The sequence below is a fragment of the Hipposideros armiger genome, unplaced genomic scaffold (assembly GCF_001890085.2).
Source record: "Hipposideros armiger isolate ML-2016 unplaced genomic scaffold, ASM189008v1 scaffold_610, whole genome shotgun sequence".
In the NCBI taxonomy this organism is placed as follows: domain Eukaryota; kingdom Metazoa; phylum Chordata; class Mammalia; order Chiroptera; family Hipposideridae; genus Hipposideros; species Hipposideros armiger.
In genome coordinates this window covers 1,125,503-1,141,181 of record NW_017731960.1, presented here as the reverse complement: position 1 = coordinate 1,141,181, position 15,679 = coordinate 1,125,503, and the positions used below count along the sequence as shown (strand labels likewise).

At 37.1% G+C, this 15,679-nt stretch overlaps 1 protein-coding gene across 5 annotated transcripts in view; it reads right to left on the bottom strand.

Moving 5' to 3' along the window:
* Positions 1–241: 241 nt before the first annotated feature.
* RESF1 (retroelement silencing factor 1) overlaps positions 242–15,679 on the bottom strand; it is a 32,420-nt gene continuing 16,982 nt past the window's right edge. For 3 of the 5 annotated variants that reach the window (XM_019624968.1, XM_019624967.1, XM_019624969.1), the window contains 4 exons: positions 12,929–13,010; positions 5,775–10,779; positions 4,434–4,511; positions 242–1,303 (listed from right to left, as the gene is read on the bottom strand). In XM_019624968.1, coding sequence (XP_019480513.1) covers positions 1,137–1,303; positions 4,434–4,511; positions 5,775–10,722 — 5,193 coding nt within the window. In that variant the 5' untranslated portion in view covers positions 10,723–10,779; positions 12,929–13,010 and the 3' untranslated portion in view covers positions 242–1,136. Of the gene's footprint in view, positions 1,304–2,863; positions 2,898–4,433; positions 4,512–5,774; positions 10,780–12,928; positions 13,011–15,679 lie in introns of all 5 variants that reach the window. The other 2 variants (XM_019624970.1, XM_019624971.1) reach the window with 2 other exon arrangements.

The window sequence follows — 15,679 nt, the reverse complement described above, 5'->3', positions numbered from 1 at the left end:
TAAAGATGTGAGCCAGATACATAGAGACACACACACACACACACACACACACACACACACACACACACACACACTACATATACACAACAGAATACTACTCAGCCATAAAAAAAGATTAGTGCCATTTGTGACATGACTGGATGTTGAGTATTGTTAAGTGAAATAAGTCAGATGGAAAAGGACAAAAAGGAAAAGTTCGTCCTTTTTATTTATATTTTTATTTATTTATATCTTTATTCAGGTGAAATAGAAAACAAAAAGTAACAAATGAACAAAACACACACAAAAAAACTCATATATACAAACAAATGTGGACACCAGAGGGAAAGGCAAAGTAGGTAAAGGGGTCAAATATATGGTAACGGAAACTACACTTTGGAAGGCGAGTATGTAAGAGAACACAAATGTCAAAATATATTGTACACCTGGAATTTATGTTATTGACTAATGTTACCTTGATAAATTAAAAAAAAAAAAAAACCCTTTCTAAAATGTGTCCTGTTGTGAAGGTAGGAAATCTAACACAAATCAATCCATTATGATTTCAAATATCTTTTTTTTAAAAAATAATGTTTATTTCAAGTATGAAAAGTAATGTTTCAACATTGCCCAAAATTCTTTTCAGTTTAACAAGTATAAAACAAGACTTTTGACAAAATGTTTACAATTAGGTATAAAATACTTAGCAATATACTTTGACATTCACAGTAAGTATTTTTGAAAACTAGGTTTTGCTAGTAAGTTTTAAAAACAGAAATACATTTGCAGTCCAAGCTAAAATAAACAAGTCCTTAACTGAGGAATTATTCTCCCTCAGAATGGATAGCTAGCATTTCAAAATAAATTTAAGAATTCTTCTTAAAACATGGTAAGCTTTGCTCAATCATTTTGAAATTCAATACCTTATGGTTTCTCTGACAAATACCATCTACTTCTTACATCTGCTACCCACAAATAAGGTTCTCAGACCATTTTAAGTAATTTAATGTCACTGACATTCATAATCTAAGTGGTAACCAAACTCTCTATTTTATCATAGCAGTTCTGAGTATTTTCAGCAAAATATCCTGAACACAAAATGACAGAAATTTTCTTGTAGCAATTACAGAACCAAGAGAAGAATTAGAGTCTCAAAATTATTTCAAAGGACTGCTACCAAGGCTTCTGCTTTTCTTCTCCATGTACATCTTTTTATAGGTTTGAAACATTGCTTTTGAATCCTTTACTGGGTTTTGTAGTGTCTCACATCCATCTGCACCAAAGGTTTTCTTGGCGATTCTTGAATTAGTCAAAACATCATCATCTAAGGAAACAAATTTCATTTATTTACTTTTTTATTACTGTTAATGTTAGTAAGCAATATAAAATCAATCAAAATAGAGAGGGAAAACATACATTCTTCCCTGGGATAAAAAATCAGGGCAAAGTGTTAAAAGTTGAACAAACTATGCCTCTTTTCCGGTAGAATTATAAATTACACACATGGGACATCCTACTGCCTCTTTTTGGGGGACTGTTTTCTACTTTCATTCCTGTCTTTACTGTCCCAGGCTGTCCTGCTCTACCTTTTTCCTTGCTCAATAAAAACCTCATTTATCATTTGAACGGTATGATAAATGTGACCTTCCTCTAACAGCAATTTAAACTAGCCATATGAAGAACACAACCATCAGCCAGTTCCAAACACTGAATGGATCGTTTTAAAATTCTGGCCTTGCTATACGTTAGTTCTTCTAAGACATGCCCCACTTCCCTTTCATTACACTGTTTCAGTGTGCATCAGCCTCTATTCCTTTTTTTGATGGGCCCAGATGTTCCCACTTCTGTGCATTTCTAGACTTTCAAATTCTTCTACAGCCTCATTATCTTTCTTTCCTAACATCAGTAATGCTGATGCCTGACGTAGGTCTCTATGCTGCTGTTCATTGGATTCCGATACATCCTCTTCTACCTTACCCTGATAGTTTTATAACTTGATCCATCCACACTACAAACTTTGCTACCAAATTTAGATGTACAATTATTTAAAATGTTTCTGTATAGCTGTTTGGGAGTTCATATTTGTTTTCATCCCACTTCACACAGGTTCACCTTCTCATGTCTTCATCTTGGTATATGTTTTATCTTTCACTCTTTCTGAGTCTCCTCAGACTTGGACAGAGCTCTAAGACGTGTATCTTGGCTTTGCTCATGCTGCCGATCTCATTGTGCTTGTACCCTGGTTTGTGGTTTTCTTTTCACAATTCTACGTATCAATGTCCCACTGTTTACTGCTCATTCTGTTTGTGACTGTTTTTATGCCTGTAATTTAGCTCTGAGCCAATCCGTGCATGCCTCTGTCTTCTGAATATTTTCATATTCAGATTCCATTTACACGTCTCACCTTCCCCATGGGTAGTATTTATGTCTCTGTACCACCTCTATGGGGAAACACTCACGTCTTTCTTCCTCCAATCTACATGACCATTTCCATCTTTCTCATTTTTGACTTGCTGTGTTCCAACTTTAAAAGTGCTTTTTATACTCTCAGATTACCCTTTCTGGTTGTTTTCCTGTTCTGATTAAGAGTGCATTTCTCAGGCCGGCCAAGTGGCTCAGCTGGTTAAGATCTCACTTGGGACGCCAGCTCTGAGCAGCAGGGCCACTGGTTCGAATCCCACATGAGGGCCAGTGACACTGCACCCTCTACAGCTAAGATGGTGAACAACAGCTTGACCTGGAGCTGGGCTGCCATGAGTCGCCGGCGATGGCGTAGGCTGCAGCGGGCTGCCGTGAGCTACATGTGTGGCTGGCAGCCAGCGTGAGCAGCCAACCAATGACCAGCGACCGATTGCCTCACCTGGGAAGAGCACAATGATCATACCTGGGCCAGTGAAGCGACGTCCTCCACAACTAGACTGAAGAACAAAAACAGCAATTTGTCTACCTGTCTGTTCCCCTCCCCCCAAGTCCCCATAAAATCTTAAAAAAAAAAAAAAAGAGTGCATTTCTCCTCTGATTCAACTTCAGTTTTTTCCTACATGCGCTTTCAGTGTGTATGACTCTATTTCTACATGTATTTGTGCTTTCAGCTCTCTTGTCTTTTAAAAATTCCTCGTTTAAAAAATATGCTTCTCTTTATTGTTACTCATGGTGAAATTGTTTCCATTTTCAAGTGACTCTAAGCCCTGGTCTTTCCATATTCAATTAACCAAAACTAAGATAAAACTCTCAAACCCTAACTTCTAGTTCTTAATGCAAAATCCTAAAAACAAACTACATTCATTCCGCTAATTAAATTGGATACTAAAAGCTCTGGTTTTTCTGGTTGGCCCTCAGGCCAAATCACTCCTTAGCAAAAACAAAAACAAAAACAAAAAACAAATCTAGGAATATTAGTCTCTCATCAAAATAACTCAATTCCACACATAACGAATATTAAAAAAAGAAACCCAGTTCAAGTCCCTGATATTCAGTTACTAGTCATGTAACTTTAGTCAAATCATCTAACTTGTCATTGATAAAATGGGAACATTCTTGTCTACTTTGTTTTGAGTGTTAAATTAATTACCTTGCAAATCATCTAATCCAGGGCTTGGTAAATAGGGTATTGCTTGCAGGCCAAGGCCAGCCTACACCCAGTTTTGGTAAATAAAGTTTAATTGCAACAGAGCCCATAGTCATTCATTTATTATTATATGGCCATTTTTTCACTCCAATGTCAAAGCTGAGTATTTAGGAGACAGGCCCTATGATCTGCAAAACCTAATACCTACTGTCTAGCCTTACAAAGAAAAAGTATGCCTTCTCCTTGTCTAACTCATTGTGATGAGAATTATTCTGTTAAAAGGAAAGAGATCACTGCTTCCCTCTCCATAGCATGATAGGGAAAATAGGAGAGAATGTCTTCCTATGACTCATACACAAACACTGAATCATTTAAAAATGAATATAGGGGCCGGCCGTGTGGCTCCGTTGGTTAAGAGCGCAAGCTCTGAGCAACAGGGTCGCCAGTTCGATTCCCACATGGGCCAGTGACACTGTGTCCGAACTGAGCAGCCAACAAGTGGAAGGATGGCTCAGCTAGTGAGAGCATGTGCTCCTAACAACAAGGTTGCCAGTTCGACTCCCACATAGGATGGGGGACTGCAATATGTCCCCACCCCCCCCCAACTAAGATTGAACACAGCACCTTGAGCTGAGCTGCTGCAAGCTGCTGACGGGTGGCCGGATGGACTTGGAGCTGAGCTAGCTGCACCCTCCACAACTAAGATTGAAGGACAACAACTTGGTTGTCCCCCTCCCCCAATTGCCCAATAAAATCTTTAAAAAAAATAAAAATAAAAATATGAATAAAAATAAAACTGCACATTAGTTTCTAAGTATAGTCCAGTTTATATACGACAGAGTAACAGAGAAGTAAAATTAAAAATTAAATTAGATGATGATTTTACCTATTTCTTGGTTTGCTTCTGGAATCCTTTTTTCCTCAAGTGTACCTTTTAACCAGTCTTCTTTTGTACTTTTTATTCCTGAAACCATTTAAATATTCATTTTGAGAACAGATATTGCTATTCAGTTTTAGTACTACTATAATGAAGGAAAATCAGGTAAGCCTAAAATAAACTTTAGAAGGTATTAAATACATTCACATAACATATTTCTAAAAAGGGTCTGGAAAAACGCCTTCTCCCATTTGAGGTGCCTAAATATCTCACATTAGAAAAATGAGTTGCTTTAAAAGTTCAGCTTCACTATGTAATTATATCTCTCCCACTTGGGGTGAACACCAACACATCTCAAGGTACTTAAGGGCACGTGGTAGAAAACATCCTTCACATTGCCCCTACCCACTTTCAGTTCTCCCACTACATCCTCAAATTCCAAGCATCCAGTTATCAGCACCAAGTGAAATCACCAATAGTTTACAAAATGAATTTTATACTCTACTTAATCATAGGTCCCTATCACCTTCCCAAAAAACGTACCATATTTATGCTGTAACTTTATGCACCCAAAGAGAGACTCAGAAACTTAAAATTTCCATTCAAATCCTTTAGTTTTCCAATCTGGGTTTCTCAGCACAATATTTTATATGTAACATCCACAACCCCTAAGTGTTTCCTTACTACCACAAATAGTCATCTATTTTGTCCTTCCCTCCTATACTACATTGAAAACTCTAACCAATTGTCATGCTTGCCATTCTGGGTTGACTTAACACTGGACAATACTGCTTCCAAGGTCCTCCCTTTCATGAGTACACTGGACGTTGCCACTTTAGTGGTAACAGTCACCAACTGCTTCAAAGATGGTTAAGAAGTTGAACATTTAACACAGTATAAAAAGATATGATTAATAATCATTAAATATCTAATATTTAGACCAAAATTTCAAATTCACAGGGCTTTGAAATTGCCAAGTCCAAGGGGAATCAACAAAAGTTGATCAACAAAAGTCTTGAAATAATGTATACATGACACTTTCCTAATTTAACACAATAAATGTCTTTCACAATATAGGTTTCTTGGTTCATGAAGGGAATCTGTGTGTGTGGCAGACCTTACAATTTTATATGCCTCATCAGGACTACTATTTATTACAATTTACAATAAGGAGCATAAACTTAAATACTGCCCAATGAACCATTGATTTCCTGAGAAAAAGAAGTAATGGCAAAATGCATTCAAGTCTTTCCTAGCTACCCATATGGCATGAGAGGTGCTAACCCACTTGACCTACAATGCTTTACAATGTTGTAGACAACATAAAAAACAAACAAACCCATACTGGACCTTGCACCGGGGCTTGCTCTTTTCGGGGACAAGGCTTCAGATCCTTCTGGTCTTGAGTAGAATTTGTACTCTTATTGATCAGTCCATCTGGACATAATTTAAACTGAAGCATGCTTTGTTTTTCTGTGGCATCCTTCTTAGGTAAAACGTTCTTAATTTTACTTTCCCGTCTCTTCTCTTTATTAACCTTCCTGGGTAAGTTCCCAAACTCTGTGATACAAATGCTCTCCTGCTCAGTGCATTTAAATGCAACTCTGTTCAGATATTGTTTTGTTGGCTCCTTTGCTTGGGAAGACATCTCAGTGAAATCAAGTTCATTATTTACATTGTTTACATTTTTCTCTAAATTGGTTTTTTCCACCCACATTTTATCAGGTTGCTTTCCACCAACTGTTCCTTTAACATTCCTCGAAATGTGGCTTTTAGACTCCTTGAAATGGTGGATTTTAAGGTTTTTACCATGGCTTGTACAAATATTTGATTCTTTAGAAGTCTGTACACTGCTACTGGGTCTCTTGTTTGATTTCCCACAACTCCCTGCTTGGGGAGAAAGTTTACTGGACTTCATGTATTGAGAATCACATGGCGTGTTTTTCTTTGATGCTTTGCTACTCATTGCTTCTTTAAGCTTCTGCCTTTGTAAATATTCCTTCTGTGATAGAACTCTATTAATTTTACATGAACTATGCTTAGAGCCTGAGAACGTAATATTGGACACCCTGGCTCTTTCACTTGGTGTAGACAAAAAATTAGATATTTTAAATGTACCGCCTCTTTTTTTCTGCTCTTGTTTATCATATTTCATCCTCTTTATCTCTGAATCAAGTATGCTCCCTCTGTCTGACTTCCTTTTTTCTGCAACTTTTTGTTCAGCATCACCTGCTTTCAATTTCCTCTTTTCTGGCAATATCGATTGTACCAAGGAACCATTCTTCATATGCAGATCTTTACTTTTGTTTGTCAAAAAACCGGTCTTTGCTTTCAGTGGATGTGAGTTTTGTGCTATGGGCTTCCTCTGCATGCTCTCTTGAGAAAATTTTCTTTTATTACTAGAGTGAAAAGTTACCTCATGAAATTTCAGTCCTCTTTTTCTTTTGTGACTTTGCAAGGAATTTAGGCTTTTGTCACCTTTAGATAAAGGTTGACCAGATAATTCTTGCTTTGTCCTTAGTGGGTTGTTATGTTTTGTTTGGGATGTATCTTTTATAGGCTTGTTTTGTTCTATTTCAGGAAAATCGTTGTTCCCAACCAGAAAAGTCAGAGCAATCCTTGGGTTGTTATTTGGAGGACTACTAAATCCAGTAGGAACATCTCTATCAGAGGTACTCTCTCCTTGCTTACAACTGTTGGTCTCCAAAGGAGAACACTGATCTTTCTCCTTTTCTTCCTTTGAAGTTGAGTTCATGATGGAATTACACTGGCATTGGGGTACTCCTTCATAAACCACAGAAAGCCACCCCAACGCACAGCAGCGGACATCATCTTTCTCTGAATCCACTAAAGAATCATGATCTTCCCCATCTGTGTGCACTTGTAGGTCACACTGGCTTCCTTCATTTGTGATAGGCTTTGCTTTCTGAGGTTCTGTCAATTTGTCTACCTCACTGGGCTGGTCATCCTGTTCAGGAAATAATTCTTTCATTTGCTCCGAGTTTAATATTGTAATTTGTATTTGGTCTGGTGAATCTTCAGAGTCATGGCTGGTTTTATCACAAGTCTGATCTTTTGAGTCTTGACCTGTTATTTGTTGTGCTACAGAAACTTCATGTGCGTTCACAGGTTCAATACCATAGGGAAACTCTTTTAAAAGTTCTGACAACTGATCATGTAGGTATAACATGGGGGTCTTATTGAGAATCTCATTTCTTGCAGGATCCTGGGCAGTGTAACTGCAGGACACATCCATTTCCTGAGCGTTACTATCTTGCTGAATAGCAGCTGATGAACACATATCTTCAGCTGTGCTTTCTATCTTAGTGATATGCTCCAAATCTCTTTCCTCTAGAATTTCACTATTTGATTCTGGAGGTTGCAGTGATTTTGACTGATCAGGTGTTTCATGTGAAACATCTGTGCACTGAACACAATTATCTTTTTGAAAACCAAAGTCTTTCTTTGCAGTGATACTGTCTAATTGTTCTTTTTGTTTACTACTCATCACTTGATGATTGGGTAGAGATTTCTGTGGCTCAACCTTTTTCACAGGAAGTGAGTTGAATATCTTTGCTATTTTGGAATTATAAGATAGGTCGCCTTCCACAAGAGAACAAATATTGTCAATCTGTAACATATCACTACTCACAATATCACTGTCCCTTGATTTGTAACAGGCTTGCTGATCACTCACAGGATAGTGACTATCTGGTTCTGATCTGATGTGCTTTCCTTGATTGGTATTAGGTGTGCTTTCTGAATTCCTCTTAGTTGACTCATTTTGCCTGTCCTTCTGAGTAAGTGGAAAAATCTTGATGCTTGTCGTACCTGCTACTGTTTCATTAACTTTCAAAGCAGTAGTAACTCTTGAATTTTCTTCCAATTGATTCTGTAAGCTACAAACACTGTCTTCTTTAATAACTGGATACATTGTCGCAGATAAATCTTCAGATGTTATTCTTTTGAAAGGCAATGTTTTGACATCTGAAAGAATTAAGGGTGACACTACAGCAACCTGAAGCTCTGTTCCCTTTGTAACAGTGGCAGCTGGTGACTCATAATTCTGCACTACCATTGACGAAGTTGGCTGTGAGCTGTTTACTATCATATTCTGAGAATTTCCCACAAGTGATGGACTCTCATCACAGATATCCACAGGCTTTGAAATACCAACTGCTGTACTGTTTGTTCTTGACTCATCACACTGTTTTTTTTCTGTAGATTCTAAAGGTTGCTTTTTCCACAGAGAAAGACATGTTGTTAGCAATTCCATGGAACAGTGACTGCCACTTTTTGAAGATATTCCATGTGTTGAGGATTTACGTTCAAGACAAAAAGAACTGTCTGAAATCTTGGCATCTGTATTACAAGTACTTGGAGTTTCCAAGGTTTTCAAGTTCAGTTGGTTACCAGTGATTTGGGTATTGGGATTCATTTCAAAACAATGTGGTTTAGAATCCTGAATAGTTTCATGAGCACCTCTGAATAATTTTTCCTCAACTTTATCTCCATGTGCAAGGAGGCTAAGAAGTAGCCTGTTTTTATTTACATATTTTGAAGCATATTCCTCAAAGGCCATAGGCTGAGGAACTAAAGTTGTTTCAGACTTTGTTGGCACATGTTCTTGAATGTTGACAAAATTTCCTGATGAAAACTGGGTGTTATTTGATATTGCATGGGTTCTCCCATCAGTTGGTGTCTGCAAAGAAGTTGTAACTTCCAAATCATGTAACTTGTCTGGCATTGGCAACTTTTCTGCACACACAGGATTTAGTAAAATGGAATTAACCTGGTTTAAATTTTTGCAATTGGTATCCTGCATGTTGGAATTCAATGTACTGTGTGTTCTGTTTCTTTCTTCTGCAGTTTCCATTACTGTTGGCAGTTTATCCTTTGCAGTCTCTGAAGTAACCGGGGTTACTTGTGGTCCAGACTGGATTTTGGCAGTTTGTTTCATAGACAGTTCAGAATTTTGAGCTGATTTACTATAAGAGGCTTTAGTTGTTTTAATACAACCTGCTGCTGTCAAAAGATCTTTATTAATTTTAACTTTTCTTGCCAGTTCAGAAAATTTCCTTTTCATTTCTACTAATGTTTTAATATCCCTCACTAACTTTTCTTTTGTGGCACTTGTGTCCAGTGCTTGATTTGAAGCTAGATTGCAAGAATCCACTCTTACCTCTTGATTATTTTGAGCAAGAATCTGAACACCATCCACAGAAGACCTAATAGGTTCATTAAAAGGCGGACTGACATTAGTATTTACTTTCAAGTTACAGAAATTTCCAACTGTGCTGACATTTTCATTAAGGTTTTGCCACTGCTGTTGAAAGCCTCTGCAAAAGTCTTTCCTCATTTCAGGTAAGTGTGTTTTTTGACTCTGAGGAACTTCCATAGGACAGTGTTTAATAACATGCTGAGTACTTTGCAAAGGCTGGCTTGCATATCTACAGTTGTATGGTGGAGGTGGTCTTCTGTCAGTTTGAGTAACTGCATATTGAAAGGATTGCACAGTTGCAGTCGGCTGTGACTGTAAAGTTAGTGCAGAATTTGGAGGATGATTATTTTTAACTTGTAATGATATAGGTGGCATAGGATTTTGTTTCTGAAGAGTAGGATCTTGCAAGGGGTTTTGTGATGAATAAATATATTGCTTTGGTAGTCTGTAATCTTGATGAGTCAGTCCATTGGATGTATACTGTTGTGCCCAATCACCCTGTCGCTCTGATAAAGATGAGTTAAGTCCCCGGTTTCCTAGATAAGTTACAGGAACTCTTACAGATTTAGAAGGGATCATTTGTACTTGCACAGAATAGACATCTGGTGTTACAAATTGATTCTGTGGTGCATGTACCTTGGATGTATTAGTTCCAAAACCAGTTTGTTGAGATGCAGCTGCCCCTGTATGAGAAAACATAGAATTCCTCACTGGTGAGTTCGACCACACATTTTGTGTAACTCCTGAAGACATTTGCAAATTGTGATTTACTTGTTTGGGTCCTTTAACATTTGCATATGCTATTCTTTCTACTGAAGTTTGTGAGGCCATTAATGACCCACTATGCATATCAGATACAGAGATTTGTTGAGGAGTTTTATAATTTCTGAAGTTGAGCAGTGGCTGTGAGACTGGATCTGAGTTACTAAGAAACATGCAAGTTTCTTGGTTACTTCCAGGATAGTTTAAAGAACTTTGAGATGGTGTGTTTATTAAAGTCGGATCCAAAAAAGATGATTGGTTTTTAGGATACATTGGGGGTAAGGTGACACTCTCTGGTTTTGCAGTCCAATCCATTGTTGATTTGATGTAGTAGCAGTGTATTAAAAGTCAGTTCTTTTGAATGTCAAGAATCTGTAGGAAACAAGTATCTTTTATTACAAAGTTGTTTTGCCCAGATAGAAACTTCAAAGAAAATTAATTTCCCTTAACACCAGTGCTGACTACGTCTATCATAATTCCTAAAACCTCACACTAGACAAACCTCATCTTTGATTTGGGAAAGAATAACAAAGGAGGATGCAAAAATAAACATGGCAAATATCAATAAAATTTCTAGGGTGTTTAACAGGAATTCATTCTATACAATACAGTTAGCATTCTGTTACGTTTAAGTGGTGATTACTTTCTATTTTTATTATTGTAATTAACTCTTTAAAAGTAACCCATGCTCACTATAAAAAAAAATGTTCAAACATATTACTGTCCATTCCCAGTATCTATATACTCCCTAAGGCTATCTATCATTACCTTCTCTTTCAGAAAATTTCTACACATATAAAACACGAATATATAAATAAAACCTTTTTTTTTTTTTTTTAAACTGAGCCATCCTGCCACCTCTTGGCAGCTCAGCTTGGGCCAGGAATTGAACCGCTGTTGCTCAGAGTTTGCACTCTAGAACAAGCTCTTAACCAACTGAGCCACCTGGCTGTCCCTAAAACCCCATCTTTTAAACAAATGGGACCCTACAAAACATACTGTCTACAGTTTACCTGGTTTTCATTACTATACCTAGGATGTCTTAGCATTTCACTACACATGTATCTACCTCAATGTCTACATAGCATTCCACTTTCTAGAAGTATCACCATTTAACCAGCCCTCTATTACCTGGATACGAGACTACCTTGTAAATTTATTGTGTTTTGCTTTATTAAGCTCACAGATGTTGCACTTTTTACAAATTGAAGGCAAGAAGCTCCATGGGTAAAAATATTACAACTCATTTTATTTTGATACTTTATTGCTTTATTGAGATGGTCTGGAACTGAACACAATATCTCAGAGGTATGCCTATATTTGGTATTCTTAAGTTTTCTGCACTATAAACTAAACTAAACATTCGTGTATTTGTGCTTTTATATTTGTGCTTTTATATTTCTGCTAAATGTTCTGGAAATTCCTAGAAGTGAAATCAATGTGTTAAAAGACATTAGAGTTATTTTCATAATCAGTGAAAAACTGACTTCCAAAAAGGATGAAATAAGTTACACTCACCAACAGTATATTGACAAATCTAACAATGGACAAATCCATAACCACAGTAAATGACAAAGGAAAGACAAATTAAAATAAACAAATGTGACTTAAACATATTAACAGTACACCCAACAACTTCAGAATATACATTCTTTCCAAGTGCACATGGATTTTTACCAATGTTGACCATATGGCTGGGCCATAAAGAAATCTCAAATTTCAAAGGATTAAAATAATTCAGATTAATTCACAGTGGAATTAATCTAGAAATTACAGGGGAAATTGTAAATTGTATAATTGTAAATTGTAAAATAATTGAGAAATAAGGAATGCACTTTATACTTAAGGAGAGAGAGAGAAAGAGAGAAAGAAAAAGATATCTTATCTGGTGTCTCTTCTCTACTTATGACACCAGTCCTATTGGATTAGGGATGTACCCTTATGACCTCATTTAACATTAATTACTTCTCTAAAGGTCCCATCTCCAAATACAGTCACATTGTTGGTTAAGGCTTCAACATATAACTGGGGGCGTGGGGTGGTGGTGGTCACATAATCCAGTCCAGGCTCCCATCCCTGTGTTCACATGACTTGAAGATAACTTATGGCTTTAAATAGACTTATTTAAAAAAGAACACTGGGAAACAATCTTCACATTTATCACAAGTGAGAAAAAGTTAAACCACAGAAATGAAAGAAATAAAGACAGTGAAATAAACAAAATAAACAGGGATTCCACAGGCCACAAGTTGGCTCTTTAAAAAGAATAAGTCATTAAACTGTTCCCCTCCCCCAATTCCCCAATAAAATCATTTTTTAAAAAAATTACCAAGTGTTAAAGGGCTCCATGCTATTGTTATGTCAGATACAGATGGAGTGCCTGTTATTAAAGTGGCCAATGACAATGTCCCAGAGCATGCTTTAACACCTGGTTTCATATCTACTTTTGCCCTTGCAACAGACCAAGGGAGCAAACTTAGACTTTCAAAAAATAAAAGTATCATGTTACTATAATACCTACCAGGTGGTTCAGTTCTATCGTTTATCTTTGGTGGTGAGTCTCATAGCCAGCAGCAATACCAATACAGGACAAAATTGTCAGCCTAGAAAAGGAAAAGAACTTGCTCCATTATTTGAAGAATTGAGACAAGCTGTGGAAGTTTCTTAATCTGACATGGTTTTGATGTCTACCTTATCTTTATTATAACAGACACAATATCAATCCAGAAATCTTTAGACCACAATACTTGTATTCATGTACTCAAGAAAGGGCTCCATCTTCCACCTTACACTAAAGAAAGAGCCCATAGATAGAATTTATGGGTAGGTTGATGAGTTAGTTATCTTATCTTGTACAGGCTCTTATTTATTGAGATCTGGGATACCACAGAAATGGTTCTGTCTATCACAGCTCCCATAGTGTTAGTCCAGTCATAAGATCTGCATGAGATTCTGTTCGGTGGGTCAGAATCAAAATGGTACTTTGATCCACTTGAGCCATGATGCGTCCCTATTGTACCATATGCCCGGGCCTGCAGGGTAGACCTGACCCTTTTTGTTGTGAATAATAATGAGGATATTTTTTTTTCCACATTATTTCTTGCATTGAGTGAGAGGAAGATGAAATGGCTTAGTAAAAGTAATAAAATCAGTACTATCACTAAAAAAAAAAAAGAACTGTATCAAACCTACAAATGTTCTTAATTTTGATAAATGGCAATTTCAAAAACTTAGACTGACAATAAGATTAAAATGCCACCCATCATTGTATCAGAGAGCCTAGGAAGTAATAACTGGAAAGGAAAACATAAAACTGACTACTCAGAGAGGTTATTTAAGTAGAAAATGCAAAACAATCTATAGATTTTTTAGCTTATGAAGTTATTTATTAAAATCCCTGAAAACAAGGTCAATATACAAGAAAACACCAGTAATTAGGAAAAAATACCTTATTATTTTCAAGATCATACAACAAATACTTAATTTACACAGAAATGCAAAATAGGAAAGAATAAGACAAAAACTTTTTTATGTATAAACTTGTGAACTGGGACAGGTTAAATGGCAGCATGAGTTGTAGTGTATTCATTAACACAAGAAAACCAAGATTGAAGTCATGCATTTTTTAAAATTAAAAACAAGTCCCAGGGAGAAAGATCTATCTATTCCTCACAGGCCGTCTCCCAGGAAAGCTCCTTAAAAGATAACTGATTGATGGGGTAGAAGTATAATACAAAGTAAAAAAGCAGCACTTCTAAAGAGTTGATGATACCTAATAAATACCCCTTTACGTGAATTTGTGGGTGGGAGGCTGTTATGGTCTGAATTGTTTCTGCCCAAAATTTTTATGATTAAATGTAGGGACACAGTACTGGATTGCAATATTGCAGGGTGCCTGCTCTGAAAGGTCAGAGCAGGATAGCAACTTGGGTACGTGTCAGCCGAAGGCGGTTGGCAATGGCCCAAGGAATGAATTGTAGGACGCCTGCTCTGCAGGTCAGAGCAGGACGCAACTTGGGTACAGGTCAGCTGAAGGCAGCAGGCAACAGCTCAAGGACTAGATAGGAAAGGAACAGTACATGTGCAGGCCGAGGATAGACAGTAGAGACGTAGCGCGAGTCAGGACGGAACAAGGGAGCTCCCCATGTACTGATTGCTTACCCCCCACATCCGCTTGCTACGCACATTCTATATAGAGCTCTGTCTGTCTCCCTCAATAAAAGTTAGATGCAGACGACCTTCAGGGTCTTTGCATCGGGCAAGGTCCCTCCACCCACACGTCTCTGTGTACTTCTTTTCATTGTCGGTCTCACTGTGGGTAGCTGTCCCCACAATTAAACCCTGATCCCCAATGTGACTGTATTTGGAGTTAGGGCCTTTAGGGTGGTAATTAAGGTTACATGAGGTCACATGGGTGGGTCCCAAACCCAAGAGGGCTGGTGTTCTTATAAAAGAAACACCAGATGTATGCACACATAGCAAAGATGGTGTAAGGTCACATAGGGGAAGTGGCTGTCTGCAAGCCACGGGGAGAGACCTCAGGAGAAACATGTATCCTTGTAAATGTAATCTGCATTTACAGTAACAGAGCTGTCCTTCCTCCTATCAAATCTCTCAATTTAAAAATCCTATTTCCCTTCCCTTTATTCCTAGTAACATCTCTGTTGAATTAGGTCATTCACACACATGCGTGTGCACACATACACAGCCTGTAGGGTTACAGGTATTGGGGAAAAAAAAAACCCACACCAAACAACTTCACTGGGCCCCGCATTCTTCACCTCTCCACCCCACAACAGTGATCTTTTAACTTGGTTAAAAATCAAAAAGTATAATAAATCACATTTTAAAAGCTTTACACCTTTAAAGGTAGAAATAAATATTATTTTTAAAGTAATTTGTGCTTCCATCAAATAAGTAAAAAAATCATTAAAAAAATTAAAATGCTACATTAGAAAATATTCACTTAATGCAAAAGCGTAAGGGAAGAACAAATACACATGAGACATAGAAAACAAAATGTAAAAATAGCAGATATAAATCCAACTATGTCAATAATAACATTAAATCTAAAAGGATTAAACAATCCAAAAGACAGTGAACATCAGAATAGATTTTTAAAAGCTAATTATATGCTGTCTCCAATACACACATTCTAATTCCAAAGATACAAATAGATTGAAAGTAAAAAGGCAGAAAAAGATATGCAAAACACAAGAAAGGTAGAGTGACTATACTAATTATCTCACAAAACAGAAAGAACAAAAAATGT